The 20,181-nt window shown below is 34.7% G+C and overlaps 1 protein-coding gene across 1 annotated transcript in view; it reads left to right on the top strand.

Annotated features, from left to right (window-relative positions):
• The first annotated feature begins 12 nt into the window (after positions 1 to 12).
• Positions 13 to 20,181, top strand: part of LOC136343309 (protein Skeletor, isoforms B/C) — a 55,749-nt gene continuing 35,580 nt past the window's right edge. The window contains exon 1 of the mRNA XM_066289966.1: positions 13 to 372. Coding sequence (XP_066146063.1) covers positions 330 to 372 — 43 coding nt within the window. The 5' untranslated portion in view covers positions 13 to 329. The remainder of the gene's footprint in view (positions 373 to 20,181) is intronic.

The raw sequence follows: 20,181 nt of genomic DNA, 5'->3' as shown, positions 1-20,181 counted from the left end.
CCCGACACGCACCCGATTCCTGCAAGTGTTGCAGGATACGGGGGCGGGCGTTCCGGGACGCCGCCCAGGCATCTCCGCCCACTTCGGCTGGGAAATCGCGGAGCAGAAGAACTAGTCGATTCCGCGCCCTTGCCATGATAGTCGCCTGGCCCTTTCGACATCAGGGACTTTTGCTGCACATCCCCAATTACTGCCAATGCTGAAATGCAGGAAACCGCAGATTTCATAGTCTCGGTTGCAAGTTTACGGGTTTTCGTTCGCCGTTGATAGTCGTGGCGGATGTAGTATTTTTGGTGTTTTTTTATGCAGTACGGATTAGCTCAGCCATTATGATTAGGTACCTTGTGGAGGTAGTCATTTTAAGCCAAGTCGGTAAGTTGCGAGAACTTGTTGTGATAATTATCATTAGGACGATAAGAAAAATTGTTACTGAAATTGGTTTATTGTGTTATACAGGGTGGTTCAGAACTATGAGATCCAACTTCTAGAAATTGTTCAGTGCAACAATACAAGACATCTGAAAATAAGAACCCGTGTCTGCAAGTGCCTCGCTAAGGCGCTACGGCCTTATGATGCCTTAAGACAGTAATGTGCACAAATGTTTTTATCGAGGTTTAATACGTTTTATATTAGTTTATTTGTGCAAAATAACATTACAGTAATTGTTCAAAATGTCGTTTTTAAACTTCATTGCAGATTTTTAAACGACCTACATGGGTTCTGCAGACTTGGCTAAAAATTTGATAATTGTCTTGAACGACTTCAAATGCGCGCAGAAATTCGTACAATCAAAGTCTTGCTCTGTCCCCACTGGCCTTCCATAAACTAAAAACTTTACCATAGAAAGAAATCTAAAGATGTTAGATCGGGTGACCTAGCGGGCTATGAAACTAGACCATTTCTGCCAAACCAATGTAGTCTGAACTGGCTATTGAAACAAGGTACTAACGGGCTTGAACAGAAAAGTGTGCAGACGCACCATCGTGTTGCAGCCACATTTGCTGTCTAGTGTTTAATTGGACATTTTCAAGAAGTTCTCGTTTGAAAATAAATAAAAATATATATAAGGTCTTAGCGTCTGAAGACAAACATTTTTGGGCATTGGTTTTTATACTCAGATGTATTCTATCGTTGCAACACTCTTGGGAGTGTTGTAACACCCCTTATTGTAACAATCCTTGAAAGTTTGATTCCATAGTTCCGAAACATCCTGTATAGACATAATCATTCAGCACTTCTTCATATCACTCCTACTTTCCCACATTATTGTTAGAACCAACTATACCTTACCACTTAGAAACTATTTATGTATGTGGGCTGTCTACTAAAACTAAAAACCCTTGCAAATAATATTTAATCTTTTAAAATTTTGTTTCAAAAGTTTAGTTATCCCTTAAAAATTAAGGTTTTGTTTTGCTTGATATCGGCCGTCTTCCCACATAGCCTGCAGTTGTAAGCCAAGACTCAAACCTCGACTAAATAGCGGGAAGTTAAAAATGTACTTGAAGATGAGGGAAAATTTATTTGCAAATCTCCTAGAGGCATACGAGACGGACGAATTTCTGAATTAATTTTTATAAAATTCAAAAACTCCAAACACTCTTAGGATCATTTAACTGCAAATATTTATTAGCTCTAAATAGAAAATTCACTAAAAGATGGATCAACTTTCTTGCCGCCTCCTTAAACTTCGATATGATTGGGCTACAGATTCTCCCTGCTTTTGCTGTGGATAATCTGTGTTCTCAGCTAAAGCTGTGTTCCTACGTAGGAGTTTCTTCGGCAAGAACTTGAGAGTCACTCATTGATTAGCGAATATTTTAAAATAATAATTTGCGCTCTTTTGTTTACTGTTTTTTTTTCTCTCTTGTTACTTTAGACAAATCTGTGTTCTCACGCGAGTCAACCAACTAGCTGGATGTGGAAAACCCACTCGAAAATTACCGAACTCCTATAAGATGTTTATCAATTCTCAGTTAAAACCCAAACTTCAATTACCTCTAGATGGACCCGTAACTTATTCACTCGTTGACAAAAATAAACCGTATTCTCACGTGGGTTTGGGTGTGGGTGGTGTCCCTTCCTGCCAGTTTCTCTGATAATGACCTGATACTCAGTCTGATGTTGACGAAGTTGGTTTAATACTTAATTTTTGCTTTCTGGTTGATTATATGGGATGTCTTTAAATACCAGGTCTGTAAATATGAAACCGGAATTTGCCTCCAAATATCCCTAGTGGTCAATAGAGGTACTACCTTATTCTGTTATTAGGGTACTATATCTCTTATTTACATCTGAGAATGATTTTCAAATTATAACAATACAGGTTCAGTACTGCAGTACAGTTTGCAATAGCTTTGAGTATGTCAAATTTTGTGCCTACAAATTACAATTTGCCGACAGCATTGATTTTCTGTTACCACTTGAAAAAAACGGCTGCAGATTCACATCGCATGCTTGTTGAAGCTTACGGTGAACATGCCCTTGGAAAATCACAGTGCTATGAGTGGTTTAAAAAATTCAAAAGTGGCAATTTTGACGTCAATAACGAAGAGCGTGGAAAACCACCGAAAAAGTCTGAAGACGGCGAGTTGCAAGCTTTACTAGATGAGGACGATACTCAAACACAACAACAATTAGCAAACCAATTAAATGTGATACGAGAAGCCATTTCCATTCGTTTGAAAGCTATGGGAAAAATTCAGAAGATAGGAAAATGGGTTCCACATGAACTCAATGAAAGACAGCAAGAAAATCGAAAAACCACTTGCCAATTGTGGCTTACCAGGTATAACAGAAAGTCATTTCTTCATCGAATTGTGACTAGTGAAGAAAAATGGATCTATTTTGAGAATCCCAAACGTAAAAAATCATGGGTAACTCCAGGAGAACCATCAGCATCGTCAGCAAGACCAAATCGATATGGACGGAAAACAATGCACTGTGTTTAGTGGGATCAAAAAGGCGTAATTTATTATGAGCTGCTAAAACCTGGAGAAACAGTTAATACTGAACGTTACGGACAACAAATGATGGACTTGCATCGAGCTTTGCGTGAAAGACGACCAGAATATCAAGAACGGCAACACAAGGTGATATTGCTTCATGATAGTGCATCATCACACACTGCAAAACTGGTGAAGGAAACGATTGGAACGTTTCATTGGGAAGTACTATCGCATGCGGCTTATTCACCCGACTTAGCACCATCTGATTATCACTTATTTGCATCGATGGGACACGCTCTTGCAGAATAGCACTTCACCTCTTACGAAACAGTTCAAAAATGGCTCGATGAATGGTTTGCCTCAAAAGAACGACAGTTCTTTTGGCGTGGCATCCACAAATTGCCAGAGAGATGGGAAAAATGTACATGTAACGATGGGAAATATTTCGAATAAAATATTTTTTATAATTATTGCGCAGCTAAGTTATACTTTTTATTAAAAGATTCCGGTTTCATATTTACAGACCTGGCAGTGTGTATAAAAATCTACCAGTGACTCCTGAGGTCTGCTCGACCGTTTAACCTAACTTGCTGTTTTGTTGACGGTTTTCGGAACAAGAGACTTATGCCAGTTTACAGTGGATGTTAAACCGATTTGTATGTCTATTTGTGACTATCATCAGCGGTGTCTTCCTGAGCAGAAAAATGGCAAACAGGCTAAACAAAACAAATTTGATCTATCTCAACATGTAGCATGTATCTGCGTGAAATGTTGAAACACGTTTGTTTCGTTGTAGTTTGAAGAAAAATGTAATTGTAAGTTATTTTTCAAACTGTTAGAATTTTTAATCCACTGTGGTCTTGCAACACATATGACCCGATAAGATTAGAACTTTTATTAAACTTGATTTTACATTCGCTATAGGAAACTAAACCGAACCAACCATTCTGTAATGAAAAAAAAAGCAAGGTCAGGATCTCGGGAAATGATAGCAAGCTTTTGTCGTATCGGTTTTCTGTGTTAAAAATAGAATAGTCATTAAGTGAATAAGCTAGTCAACTGTTTTCCTAACTAAAAGCTGGAGACATATAAACACTTCTTTGATTCTCTTAGAATGATTGTCCCAGGACATACTGCCGCGGTTTTTCCGAATGCTTCACTAGCTCACGTTCTTCTAGTCTAAGCGAGTTTTGCCACAGCAAACATTTAGGAAAGAAGAACAAGTATAGTTACTGGTATAAAAAAAATCGAAAGGAGCCGAAAATTGGTGGATTGGAAGGTCATGATGGTGACTAATAGATGAAGGCTAAACAGAAATGCTGTCCTGTTGTTGTTAAGCAATCAAGAAGTATTGTTGTGGATACTACGGTGTACAATGGCTTCTGTTCTTAAGATTTTGGTGATGTTGATAAATGGTTTAATTTAATAATTTTTAATAAATTCCTTGATTAAAAAATGTTACGCGCGTACGATTTATGAGCAGCTTTTGATTTTAGTTATATTATGAAATATTGATGATTTTTTGGTCAAAAACCAAAGGCCTATCAGTCTATTATATTAAATATTATAACATTTTTATGAAGTTTCTCTAACCCATGTTTTTAGTTACAGTTTTAGGATTTATAAAAATGAGTTGTTTTCTTGCTTTTTTGTGGGGCTATAGTTTTATTGCTCAGTAACTCCTTGATAAATTGGTGTTTTAATTACTTAAAACCAAAAGCTTGTCTATCTTGCATGCGAAATTATTTCGAGCATTTCTGTGACATGATGGAGCACCAATAATTTATCATGAAAAACTGATGGCCCTTTGCCAGACAATTAGAGGCGACTTAGCCAACTATTTCAAATATTTATAGTATTTTTCTTAAGTTTCTGTAGTCCATATTTTTAAACATAGCTTCACGATAAATTAGTTTTTGTGAGCTGCGTATGAGCCTTCTGGGAGTTCACCGTAGAAACCAATATATGAATCTATCAATAACGGTTCTGGCATAGACACCCCACTTATGATAATCACCCCATCGCCGGTAAGCAAAAACAACTTGTTAAATCTATAAAGAAAAACAGCTTCGGGGGATCGAGACAATAACGAAAAGCAATGATTGGATAGTTGAAAGGGATTCACGCGTCCCGAGGGGTGGATTACGCGAAATCCCGAATTCGAATCCCGGCGGACCCGAAACCGAAACTGGAATAATAACGTTGAGGGGCGATCGATACATTTCTATCGCGAAAGCGTAACTTCCGCACTAGTGACACCGGGAAATCGACTCTTTAAGTTGCCGAAAGGCCAGAATAAAGCCTAAATAAAAAGAATTAAAAAACATGCTGATGAAGCTTTATATTCCAAAACGCATGTGAATACATTAAGTGTCGAAAAGTCAAAATAGAAGGATAATCCCAGATGTACCCGACCTGACATAAATGGAAAATTTTTTTGTTCAAAATTTGCATATATTACTAAGATCTAACCTTAAAAAAATTAAGTCATAAAATTTAAGGATGCTACGTTGATTTAGATTTATTTTGAAACCATTTTTAGTGAACGCTTTTAGAGATTGTCTAAACATCTTATTTGCCAGATTTAGCCCCTTTAGATTATTTTCTATTTTCAAACTTGAAGTAATGGTTTGTTGGAAATAGATTTGCCAATAATGAAGAGGTGGAGTCCGAGGTTGCTATCTATTTTGAAATATTCGAAGTTTGTTATTATAAACAGGGTATAGAAACCACTGAAAATCGCTGGGAATAGTATATTAATTTTAAAGGAAACTATTTCGAAAAATAATGTATTATTTTCCATTTTTTTTTTTCGTTAAGTGTTAGATCGGGTAGTTCTGAAACTATCTTCATAAGACCATGTTGGTTATTTCCACAGCAACTGGTCTTTAAAAACATGTATATATAAATATACAAAATTTCAATCGCAAATAGTTAAATTCAATTCAGCCACTTCATAACAATGCTTTAAATAATTTTCTCACATCTGCAAGTCTTTGAACCCTACTGAAGAACCAGTTTGGTATTGCAATATTATCATACAAATATCAGCGGAGGAAGAGATTTTTTATAGTCATAAAACTTTTGTGAATTTATTAGTTACCGTCACTTCACAAGAATGTCCTAAATAATTCATAAATGTACTTAATAGGCACGCCTATGGTTTTTCAGCAATTAAAGCACCAATTCATCAAAACATTAATAAGGGAAAACTAAAGTTTCGCCAAAAATTAGAGGCATAACACACTTTGATTTAAAATTTTTTTTTTCCTTAATGAACTGCCGAAACTATGAAAACTCGAATAAATGTCTACTTTTTATCCTATATGTTTTTCCATATGGAAAAACTTAAACCAACAAAACATTTTCTAGATTTCTTCCTACTTTATCTCTTTCCAGTTTAAAGTTTCTTATCACCTAAAAGTAGCAAAAGATGTTGGCAATTTTGGAAATGTGCCAAAAATGCTTCAAAACTAGGAAAAAATCCATTATTTTTCGGTCAAATCTTACGATGTGGTTTCTATATTGACCCCGGTAAAGAATTAGAAATACGTTATTACGTACTTTGATTTTAAAAATCGCGAAATGCATGGTATCAAAATGATCTTAATAATGATATTACAATTCAATTATGCAGGCTTATAGAGATCATCAACTTAAAATCTTTTGGGCGGTCAATCTTATGGAAAAAAGCTCGAAAATTGTCTAAATTTTTGAGGGAGATCAGTGTTTGGGTCTAATTGATTAACACAACTACCCTGAAATTTTCAATCAAATATGAGTATTAAAATTAACCGGTATCTCAAAAACTATATAAGATATCATTCCATCTAGATGGGCTGCTGGTAGGCAACTTTGTACAAATTCTGGATATGCAAAAAATGGAATTCTAAATTTGAAATGACGAAGATGGATATTAGATGGAAGTCTATAAAGTTTCTTCTTATTTACTTTCGAAAATGGATAATAAAAAATTTTAATCTGCCTGAACGTTCTTCTTACCTCTCCAGCCATTTCCCAAATTAAGCCCTTGGGCTGATCGTTTCCCGACCATAAAGTTGGCATTATTCCAGTCTAAATTGGCTTCGGTTGTAATGTCCTCCCTTTACAGATGATATTATCTTTAATAAATGCTAATGGTAACGAATCTCGGTTGCCCCCTGAAACACTTTTCAGTCCTTCGAAGGGCGTCGATGCACGGCTCCATCGGCGTAACGGCAGGTCTCTTGAACAATAACAGCAAATGGCACGTCAGACTTAAGTGATGTATTGTTAGTAGACCTTTTTATGTAAAAAGGCAATTTCCTCTTTCCTGACGCCCTGCTGGATCTCCCTGCAGTGTTCGAGAACTTAACGTCTCGGTCCGGTAGCTCTTAGAAAAAAACGAGTGGCCCTCTTAAGCCTACTATGTGACCGCTTTTTTGATACCGGATTATGAAAGATTTAATCTCTTTGCGACCAACTTAAATGGGACTGCAGTAATCGCTTATGCTCTTCACAGCGAACGCCAGCAACTCTTATTATGAAGTTTTCCAAGTAAAGAGTAAACATATAACCGCAGTTGTAGCAAACATCAGTCCTAAACTCGTACTTATAAAGCAAGTAAATAAAAGCCGGAAGCTCTCTCAAAGGGCTGTGTTTCAATGAAGAGCAATAAACTGTTGCAAAATATTGAGTTTGCTATGGGATTTTAGAAAGACGCTTTTAACTATTTGGAAGCTTATTATACAGGGTGGAAGAGTTAGATTGAATAAAATCAATATTTGCATATTTCTATATACAGCGTGACCCATTTGTTTTGGTGTCAGTCCGTAAAAAATGTGTTGATTGTGCGACTTAGTTCGGATTTTTTTAAATTATAGAGTTTGATAAACTGCACATTTCCAGCAAAAAGGACCTGGTTGATATAAAAATTTAAGGCCTACTATGATAGTTTCTAGGAGCAAAATTTTAATAAATCAAATTAGCGATTTTTTTAGAAAATATCTGTATACGTTACTGGATTGACCACCTCTCAAAACTGGCCTGTACGACATTTTATCGAAAAATTTTAAGTAATAACAAATTTGTAGAAGAATTCAAAATGTACACTAGGTATTTACTTATTTTTAAAAAATTATAGTTTATAACAACTTAGTTATGGTTTTAGGCTTATACAGAATAAATAAAACAAACAAAAATAATTTTAAAAAATCACAAGAAACAATTAAATTTAATTTATTCGTAAGAAAATTAATCGAAAATATTATTTATGCCTTGTGCAGTACTTCGACTTATCAGTCTATTTGGATGTCTGATGTTGAATTCTGTGGCAGCTTCCGCTGCCGAGCGCACTGTGTCCAACAAGACGAACAATTTCTGTTTTTTCTCTTACACTTAAATTTTCCATAATTATCACGATTAATAATTTAATTTGTATTAAGTATAAATAAATTCTAATATCGATGATGACGTTTGTTGCGATTGTTTGACAGTTAAACACTTCACTTGTTCTCCATAGGCTACTATGTATTTTTCAAAACAAATAAGTACTGATGGTGCATTTTGAATTCTTCTACAAATTTGTTATTACTAAAAATTTTTCGATAAAATGTTATACAGGGCCGTTTTGGTAGGTGGTCAATCCAGCGGCGTGCACAAATTTTTTCTAAAAAAAGTCGTTAATATGATTTTTTAAAATTTTGCTCGTAGAAACTATCATAGTAAGTCTTGAATTTCATATCACCCAGGCCCTTTTTACTGGAAATGTGCAGTTTGTCAAGCTCTATAATTAAAAAAAAATCCGGGCTAAATCGCACAATAAATAAACTTTTTACAGACTAACCCCAAACAAATCGGTCACACTGTATGTGAAAAAATATCGAAACACCTGAATTTTGATTCTGAAATTATATCTTTCAACGTAAAAATTTCATCCCGAAATTCAACCCCTTTTGTGTGACAATTGCAACCCTTCAATTTTTAAATTGGAAGTATAAGTTTGTGGCACCGCATTTGAAAAGGGGTTTCGTTCTTGGTTTAAAATGGAAATGGTTTTAAACTTTATTATAAAGAATAACAAAAAAAATCATGTAATTGACGAAATTCTCTATAACAAGCTACAAATTTATTAACTAACACTATTTCGTTACTGATAATGTAATAAAATAAGGAAACAAATAAATCTCAACGTATTCGGACTTAATTTTTCTAAATTGCTGGGTAGGGAAGCGAGGATCACTAGAATGGCCTGCACCATCACCTGATTTTACTACATTAGAATTATTATGGGAACACGTGACGAGTATGATATCCAAAATTAAATCACGCAATCTAACTGACTTAACACGAATAACGTTTACGTTTAGATCGATAACGCCCCAGATGTTGATTAATGTTAAAAACCATTTTTACTTACAGTTAGGATATTACATAGAGGTTTGAGGTATGCGTTTTAAACATCTCATGGAAGATTGATTATTTTATTATTTTATTACATTATTAATAACGAAATTGTATTAAGTGTAAAGTTTTAATTTCATTGTAGAGAATGTCATCAATTACATGAATTTATTTATTTTATTATTCTTTCTACTAAAGCTAAAAAACATAATAGTTTTGAATAGAAGGTGAAAAAATTTGTCAATTAAAGTATCACATAGTCATGTTTCCAGTTTAAAAATTTGGGGATTGCAATTATCACGCAAGGAAGTTAATATAATTTAGGGATAAAATTTTTACGTTACAGAATGTAAGTTCAGAATCTGAAATTAATGTGTTTCGGTATTTTTTCAAATACATATTTTAAAATATGCAGATATTGAATTTATTCCGTTTGGAAACTTCACCCTGTACAAAGCATTCTTTACGACTATAGAATCAGAAGCGGATCTGGTGCTCATGGGGCGTCGATGCAAAGCAAATTCCTATGCATCAACAACACGTAGAACGAGCTAACCGGCAGAGTTATTCGACGATCAACAAAGAAGTGAGGAAATCGCTATCAGAGCTAAGTTTGCGAAAAAAAGTAAAAAGAAGCCTTTTCTTCTCTCCTTTACTCTTTCACAGCACTAAAGTATTGATGAAAATCAGAATTTTTCTTCTTTTTTGGATGTGCAAAATATGAAGAATTTAATGACATTAGAGAGACGTCGCTATTTCTTTGTTTACCTGAATTCACTTGAACTGGCACTATTTTTTCGCTTTACTTCAGCACTGTAACTTTGGTTCAGTTCATTTTGAAGTGAATTTGTCTTCCGCTGGCTAAAGAAAAGCATTTTCTAACCAACAAACATTGAAAATTTTCATGAAAAAATGACGTTAACGCTTCACTCTCATATCGCTAAATTTGTTTCTATCCAGCTTTGCCTTCTGCCATCTTGCCTTGGTAATGCCCGAAATTTTCGTATGCAAAAATCAACATTGATTGATATATGTACTACAAGAGAAAATCAGGAACAAATAAAATCCCATAACTCATCATATCGACGAAATTATCTCGCTTCGAGACGAGATGCTGACGTTATTAGGGTGATCTCAGGGTTGTCACGGTTCCTCGAGTGGGAAGGGTGGAAGCGTATCTTATGAATCATGATGCGCCACCGACAAAGCAGCCCCTAATAGACAGGACGGAGGGACAGTCAGTCAAATAAAGACTGGCGTAAACGGGCTCTTAACGTTTTTGCCTGCTTAATCGGGGATGATTGGGACTTTTACATAGCAATTTACGGGGTTTTCGAGTGTGGCGAATAAGAAAACGTAATAATACAGAGTGTTCCATTATTAGTTTAATTCCCATATTGAATTTTTGACATTACGAAGAAAGATTCAAACGGAAACATCCTTCATTATAGGAATAGGAATTAAAAATCATCTTGTTGCCTTCTCCTCTCCTTCCGCACGTGACATAAACTTCCTTATTTCAAATGGAATGTCTCAATTTTCTAGTCGGCATCGTGTTACGAATTCAAAAATCTATAATTTTTATTAACATCACTCTGATTTTAAATCCAGCCGTTTCTAAGCTTTCTGCAATTTCCCTTTTTCATGAGCCAAATCTAAATGTTGATGATGACGTCATTGTCAATAAGTCAATAACTTGAAGTCTAAATGTGGATGATAACTTCATCATCAATGTTTCGAATTCAAGTTATTACCGTTTCAATTCATGCAAATTTGAAGACGTATTTCAAGAGTTCTGTAAGACTTTTTTTCTCAAATTAAAATACATTAAAACGTAGCTTATAGATCTTTTCTTAGCTCTATAAGGCCAATTCCGAAATTCGCTGCGGTTAGGAAACAACACCGATTTTTGTGGGTCCTTGCTGATGTCAAAATTTTCAAATTTTCCCGAACAACTCGAAAAAGGTAATTTTTGAAGATAAAACACCTTACATAAACTGACTTTAAAGTTTTAAAATTTTACGAAAAATTTAAAGATTCCAAAACAATTAGGGAGTTACATTTAAAATAAGAAAGTTTATGTCACTAGCGATGGGATGGATCATGTGATGGGGAAAAAGACCACTTTTAAATTCTACCCCTAAAATAAGGAGAGCCTCAGTTGAACTTTTTTTCTAGTGTCAAAAATAAATAAATTGGGTGGGAAGTCAATTGTTAATGGGACACCCTATATAGGCAGGTTATCGAGACTACGTAATTCTTATTCTATGACAATAAAGATACAGATTGTGACAGGCAATGAAGTTTTATTGTTGTTCTGTTTAAATCAAATTCACTGGCCATAAACTGCGATAAAGGGGCAGGAGCAATACCATCATATAGAGAGTCAAATTGTGATACCCAGAATACTGTATCAGAACAGAAGCAATTCATATTATGATGAGCATTTTCCAGCACAAGTTCGAATCGCAATTCCTCAAACCTAAACAGAATTTCTACAATGGACAAATTGAAGCCTTGCCAAGTTTCTTAGTATGTGTTTGAATGTCTAGTCTTACTTATCTTATGAAAATTTTGTCAAAAAATTTTAAGCAGTTAAAACAGGATCATATTTTGTTCTTATGAGTCAGTCTTAGATTTGTCTGAGCCAGCCTGGCGACTATCTCGCTGCCTAAAAGTGAGTTTAAAATTTATGCCAATGTTCGTTCCCATAGACAAAAAAAATCAAGTTCCGTGGTCTACTGGGAGGCAAATGAAAAGTAAATAGATTATATGTTTATGTGAACTTTTTACAGGGTGATAATTAAGTAAGTAGATAAATTTTAAGGATAAAGTGTTTAAAGAATTTTAAGATAAAAAGTTTATAATAATATGTGTCTGCAAACGCTAAATTCTCAATAACGCTGTATTCTGATGAAATTTTGCATACCCAGAAACTTGATGTTGCGAAAACCAAATATTTATTCCGTTCATTTCTGCAGGTAAAAGACGCATTTTGCTATAATGTACCTGAATTTAAATATCCATAACTTATTTGTAATTCATGGTACGTCATTTTGAATACAATACGCGCGCGTTTTACCGCACGCATGTCAATAGCTGACGTTGCTGTGGCGCACAGAAAGTGTTTATACTGATGTATACGGTATTTTGCGTGTGCGTGTGCGGCATTTTTTTACCGCACACTTTCTATTTTCAGCTTAAACTACTTGTAATGAAACCAATTTATCACATACTCGTATTAAAAATAAATGTTATTAATATCAACGGTCTTCTTACGTCGTTTTCCACTCTTTTCCGTAATGTGGCAGCCATCTTTTCCCAATAAAAACTGTGAAACTGTTGTTCGATTCGCAGGACCCACGAGACATCAATCCTCGTCAAAACATCAGGAATGGATTTTTATGACCTAATGGTATCACAGTTACGGTAATGAAGTAATTCATGCGAGAAGGCGATAAGCCGTCTCGGCTACGATCGATAAACGTCTGCTTGCAGCCACCACATCCAACCTCGTTAATCTGGAAACGTGTGCTATTTTCGGTTTCCGACATTTCTATACTTTCTCGGAAAGCTTTAGCTGGTTTGTCCCGATTACCGGCCCTGGGGAACATTATTGTGACCGGGCTTTGTTCCAAAACTATTTCCTACCTTATTGTTGGCACCAGTCCCGTGTAGTTATTATAATGCTACCTTTCTTCACGGAAAATGAGGTATTTGTGACGAGTAATTTACAAATGTATTCCGAAAATTAAAACCTGAAGGTTATTCCCGGTAAAACGTTAACCACGCCACTGCTTGTGCAGATTCCGTTTTATTAAACCATATAGAGGATCCGGGCCCTTGTTGTTTGTTGTGTCCAAAGTCGGAATGCTCTGAGGCAATATTTCAAAGCATCCAGACGGGTGCCGAAAGAAAAGCGGCTTTTCTAAATTCCAAATACATTCCTCAAGCTCACGTAATACACTTCAACTTTCGTCGATCATCGATATCTATTGAGATATCAAGGGACTGAGCTCTATGTAAAATCCTGGGATTTCGCTTTTGTGCTGGCAAAATGGAACGGAGGAAGTTCTTTGCTTAAATTGTGTTTATTGTCAGCTAGATGGATACCATGCAAACAAGTTTTTTCTACGTTTGCCGCTTATAAAATTATGTTTAATAATCATACAATCTCAAATGGGGCTCTCCCACGAAGCATGCAGTCGCACTATCAATGGATCAAGGTAAATTCTTTGGCTCTGATCCGTTGATCAGATAGACATATGTTTGGGTCATTTTGTTTTCTGTTATTTATGTGTATTTTTGCTACCGTAGTTTTCTTATTAAAACAAGAGTCAGCTAACCCGAACCAATTAATGAAGGAGCAGTTGAACTCTCCAAACATTCAAGGATCCTGATGAGGAGCTTGCAGATCTTGGCGCAAGTGAATGCTTTCTTCACCATATTGGTATAGTTTTTTTTATCGTTCTTTTGCTATTAGAGTAATACAAATCAATACGGTCTACTAACACTTACAGATACTGATTATAACATTCTTGGCCAATTAAAAGTAAGTTTGAGGATAGTTCCAGAAGTACCGGACCTACCACTTAAAGAAAAAATGGAAAATATTACATTATTTCTTAAAACAGTCTCTTTGAGGCTGACACTCTTCTCCCAGCCTTGTTTTATAGCTTCTATACTCTGTTTATAGTAAGATGCTTTAAATGTTTCAAAATAGGCATCAACCTCGGACATCACCTCTTCCTTATTGGCAAATCTTTTTTCACTGAGCCATTTTTTCAAGTTTGAAAATAAAAAATAATCTGCGGAATAAGGTGGATGAGGAAACGTTCGAACTCAAGTTGATTGATTCTGGACATCTCGATTACGGAAATGTGGACTGGTGCGTTGTCTTGATAAAACAAGACTTCCGTAATTTCTTCGCTCAAACGCTGCAATAAATTTGTATAATATTTTCCATTTATTATCTTTCCTTTAGGGAGGTCGTCATCAAAAATTATCTCACGTGGATCCCAAAAAAACTGAGACAATCACCTCATTGGGTCGAATACAACATAGTTCATCTTGGCAGCTCCTAAAACCGCGTTTAAACTTCAGATTCTCCCGGAGTAAAATTTAACTCCGCTTTGATATTGGGTGGATTAAGACGTTTTAAATGAAAATATTGAATCACGTATCGATGGCTAATTTTTTCTTGTTCACAACATCTCTAAAAATGTTAAGTAGGAACGGCCCCAAAGCAACCAAAAATCAACGTAGCATCCTAAAGCTTTATACATAAGCTTTTTAACGTTAGGTCTTTGTAATATAGACAAATTTTTAATAAAAATGGCCATCTATATATCAAGTCGGGTATTTGTGAGACTATCCTAGTACCTAATGTGCGTGGTTTTCACACCAAATGCCTGAAGTTGAGATATGTTGGATAGTTATTTGACTCTACTGAGCAATAGCTAACTTCGTGCTATTGCAGCTTCTACAGGTATCTCGAAGTGTTTTCCAGAAATTTGAGGATTTAGAAGGGAATATTCTCGAAGATGTTTACATGGAACTAAATACAATTTTAATGTGGAGCATTTTAGAAATTACCAGGATCGCTTTGACTTGTGGTTACGCTTGACTAGAAGTTATATCTACTTTGCATGCAGACTTTGCAGCATACTAATTAATCTATCTTAAAAGATATCACGCATCAATAAATGGATTATGAGCTTAAGATTTGTCATTATAAAGATATATTATTATCAACGGTGGCAGAACCGGCGACAACAAGAAGTCATAAAATCTCCCCTTGTCTAAAGCCCTCCCCCGGGTTTCGAGGGAAACGCCGAGGGCGCCGTCTAACTCAATATATTCGATGAACTTTTATTAGGTTGTACCCTGGTGTCGGCCATAATCATCATTGAAACCGGTAAATTGATTCGGTTAAGGTCGATTGTGGGGAATGCGAAAATCTGATTTTCTTACCGACCGTTTAAAATAACGATTTTGCCTATGATAGTAAAGATAATAGTGTTGTATTTAAGTAAGTAGTAGAAATAAACTCTAATATCTCAAAAACTGTTTTCAGTAAATTTTGGATACATGATTGTTTCCATATGAGACTAATGATTGCTGCAGTCAGGAAATCGAGTGGTATACAGGGTTCGCCATTGGAAACTGAGACAATCCGTACATGGAAAATTACAATGCATTATTGAAGTTTTTATTGGTGTTTTGTGGAGAAAAATCTGACATTGTAAAACAAAACAAATAATGAAAATAAACATTAAACGACTTGATCGTGTAAAGGTACGCTGATGTACGAGGATAATCCCAGAAGTACCTGAATTGACGTATAGATAGAGATTAAAAAAATATACATTTTATACAAATATTTTTACCTATATTGCAAATATGTAACTTTAAAAAACTTATGTCTAAAGTTTGAGGGTGCTATTTTAATTTGTGTTTGTTTTGAAGCCGTTATTAGTGAAAATTTTTAGAGTTTTGTGAACAAGGACAAAATTGGTCATCGATACATTATTCAATTATGTGATTTGAAAGGTCTCAGTCCATCTAGTATCATAGCGGAGTTAGATTCTACTCTGAGGGAATTTGGTTCTTCGTTAAGGACTGTAAAATATTGGATGGCAGAGTTCCAACGCGGTCGTATCAGCTGCTAAGACGAACACCGCAGTGGTACCCAATCAGCAGACGGCATCAGTTTTCTAGACTGCACGTAGGATAATTTTTGTTGACTATTCCCCCAAATTGGGGAACATATGATAGCTGACATAATAAATGAAGAATATTGTACTTTATTGTAGCGTTTGAGGGAAATAATTAGGAAAAGAAGACCGCATTTCGCGAAAAAGTAAGTCTTACGTCATCAACACAGCGCACCAGTCCATACTTCCGTCATTGCGATGGTTAAAATCAATCAATTTGGTTTCGACTTTTTCTTCATCCACTCTATTCGACTGATTTAGCCACCTCGGAGTATTTTCTATTTATATACTTGAAAAAATAGTATGGTACGAAGAGATTTGCAAATATTGAATAGGCGGAGTCCGATGTTGATGCTTATTTTAAAACATTCGAACCTTCTTACTATAAACAGGGTATACATATTGTACTATAGAACATCGCTGGGAAAAGTACATTAATCTCGAAGGAAACTGTGTTGAGAAATAATATAACATTTTGCAAAATGTTTTTTTCTTTGAGTGTTAGGTAGGGTACTTCTGAAACTATCCTCGTATCCATTACCTACGCAGTATAAAGTATATTATAGTTTTTTCGATTTACTCAAAAAGTCTTAATTTTTGATACTTATGATGTATATCATATTTGTTTTCCTTTCTACCAATGTAATGGTTCGAAAACATTTGTATGGCGCTATTTGAAAAAAACGTCTTTTTTGTATTTAAAAATTTTTAATTTCAATAATTTTTCCAAAAGCTTTTTCAAATATTTTTCTGAAATTTTTTAAAGTCAAATATTGCTTTAACGTTAGCTTTTCATACATCATTAAATTCATAAAACGCTTTCTATAAAAAAGAAAATGAAAAAATAGGGAGTTCTATTCTGAAGCTGTAATCTGAAGCAGAATAAGTTAAGTTTAAAAAAATAAACTTTGACGTCATTTAGTTGTCTGAATAATATAATTTTATTTGCTTTTTCGTTAGTTTCGTTGTTGCTATTTCGTTTAACAAAATCTCTTCAAAATAATTCAGTTATAGCTTCGCTCGTTTTTTTATGAGACCGTCTGTATAAGTCCGAGGTTTCCCAAAATATCCTTATTTGCGTTATATCTCGTAAACCAGAGGAATGATGGGAAAGATAATTTTTGACAAAAGCTCTATTCAGACAAGTTATACTTCTCACTCAGCAAGAACGAATGACTATCAACGTGGAAACAATAAAGCAATAAAATGGAATCCGCCGCCTGTTGCTCTAGATAGCATGTGATAAATGAAACTAAATCTCCGGGTTATGGGGATAAAATGGGGGATTAAATATAATTTGTAGGGGTCTAGTGTATTGGGGAAACGGGATCAAAGCTCTGACTTCTGTGACTTTTTTTTTGATAAGCTTTTCTGATTTTCGTGTTTTTCGACTAATAAATTCAACCCGACTTAACCGCGAAGAAGAAGCTCAAGCTTGCCCCTGCTCGCAAAGCAATAATATACCCAACAGAATCCACTTCTTTTATAAGGCTATAATGAAACAAAGTATTAAGGCTCGAGGACTTTTGTGCTTTCAAAGCACAATGAAATATGAGGACGCATCGATCCGGGTGACGTCGCATTCATTTGTCTTCTGCCTCATTGCAGGACGACTTTGTCGAGCCCTCGCCAGTGCAACCCGAAACGATATCATTCCCTCGTTATTGATTCTTTCGAAAAGTCATATAATAATGGACAAACGGGGACAGTGATTCGATTACCCCGGGGACCTGTCCGAGGTCTTTCAACTTTCTTTCTCGCTCAAAAGTGCCTTATTCAGCTGATGATTTCGGTCTCGGTTTACGCCAAAGAGTATCGATATTACGCTTTTGATGTTTGTCAGTTGCCATAAAGTCTATATAGGTAAATTATAAGAAGTTCTACTCAAAGTCAACTTTCTGTTCGGGCACTGAAAAGTTTTCTTTTCGACCTGAACTTCCTCTTACATCATATTTGATCTACGAGGCAGAGTCAAATGAAGATCGTAAAAACGCCAAAAAAAATCACGCGCGAAACCACATGTTATGAATTGGTAGAAATACAGGGGTTTACTTGAAAGCTTCTTGGACTTCTAAAAGTTTATTTGCGATTTTATTCAAAAAATCCGTATTGATGATGCATATGAGGCTAATGAAGGTAAATTTTAAAATTAGCGGCAATTCTACAGGTTGTCCCAAAAAAGCGTGACGTCATAAAGTGTAATTTTTTAAAATTGCACCACCTGCATTTTTTCACGTGACAGAATCTTCTCTTGAGCCTATGTTAGTTCTCCGATTTTTTTACATTGATATGCAGTGACTAGAAACTATGACGTTTTAATAGAAATTTTAGAGGTCTGCATTGTCATATAAAAAATTAATATCGCAGTTAGCTTAAGTTAGATCTTGATAATTTTCGTATGAATTTTTATGTTAGATCGCATTAGTACTCGAATAATTGTTTAGCCAAAAACACATACAGGGTGTTTACAATAACAACTTAAATTTTTACTTTCTCTACTTAATTTTTTTCGATTTTTTCAATTAGGATGCAGGGTTTTTTAAAACGCAGAACGAAAAAAAAAGCCAATTTTCTTTATTTTGGTATAAAATAATACCATATTTATCTTAAAGTTAATGAAATTATTAATTTTTTCAGGAAAACTTGTATTCATGGCTAAATGTCTGAATATTAAACATGTTTTGCCATGGTTTTTATGTTGTTATTTAAGATTTGTTAGCTTTTTTACAGTTTTCTGTTTCTTCAAAGTCTGCTTATTTCAAAATTAGCCATCAAAATGAAGTATACTTAACAAGAAGAAATAGAGAACATCCTTATGTAAGGAGCCAAAAATTCTAAAGAAGCGTCTTGAACGGACAAGAAGTGTTAATTATAAAAAGAAAAGTTAAAAGAAAAAGATCTCATTAGAAGGAAATGAGCTGGATATTACTTTATGAGTAGTAGAAAATCCAAGCATTAACGTAATACAAATTAGTCAAAAACTGTATGTAAGAAAATCATCAGTTACAAAATGTTTAAACGTCAATAAGTTTTATCCACATCATTTGCTTTCCATATATTGAGTATTATCTGATTCTGATTTTCTAATTAGAATTAATTTTGCCAGTGGATGCAGTAACAAAATAACAGGAATGACTTAAAATGAACTATATTTACTGATTAGTGCAACCTTTCATCGGAATGGATGTGTTAATAGGCACAATTTTCACTAATATGGAAAAGAAAACCCTCGTGCCATTCAAATCTACTGTTTTGAACAGAATTTGAGTTTAAAAGTTTGGTCAGGAATACTCGACAATTATGTTGTTGGACCATATTTTTTTGAAGAACAAGTGATTGAAGATGTTTTCCTAAATATTTTGAATCAAGATGTTCTTCAGTAATTAAAACACATCTTGAAAAACATAAGAGATCAAATATCATTGCAGAGAGATGGCGTTCCACCTCATTTTATTATAGTTTTCGTGTACAAGAACATCTCTGAATGAATTTTTCTGAAAAATGGTTTATTAGGCAAGGTTTGTAACCACAATATAAGCTTAGAATATTGATAATGATACCATTAAATTCTGTTAGGCCCAGTTACATGGCCATCAAGGAGTACCGAGTTAACTCCTTTGGAAGACTTTTTTTGGGGCAAAAATAGCCAGAAGTGAACAAAACACCGGCAAAAACGCCCGATGATTTGCTACTCAGGACTCGAGTCAATTCGGATCATTACCGTGAAAATGCTTTTTAATAAAAGATCATTCTTCTTAAGAGTTGCAGCATGTTTGTGTGCAGCTATTGCCCTAATCAAAATTACAATAATTTTAAAAATATTTTTAGTGTGATTTAATTTCTAGTTTTTTATCATGTCTTTTCATAATAACACTTCCTTTTCGTTCAAAATGCTCCTTTAAACTTTCTAGGCTGTTTAAATCAGGATGTCCTTTGTTAGGATATCGCGTATAAACCCGAGATTCTAATAAACAATTTTCATCACATGATTCAATTACACAAATCATAATAAGAAGTTAGTGTTGAGTATATTTTATTTTGAAGGCTAATTTTAAAATATGTAGATTTTGAAGAAATAGAAAATCGTAAAAGAGCCTTCATATCTTAAACAAACCACATGAAAACCGTGGCAAATC

The sequence above is a fragment of the Euwallacea fornicatus genome, chromosome 14 (genome assembly GCF_040115645.1).
Source record: "Euwallacea fornicatus isolate EFF26 chromosome 14, ASM4011564v1, whole genome shotgun sequence".
In the NCBI taxonomy this organism is placed as follows: Eukaryota; Metazoa; Arthropoda; class Insecta; order Coleoptera; family Curculionidae; genus Euwallacea; species Euwallacea fornicatus.
This window is presented reverse-complemented; position numbering and strand designations above follow the sequence as displayed.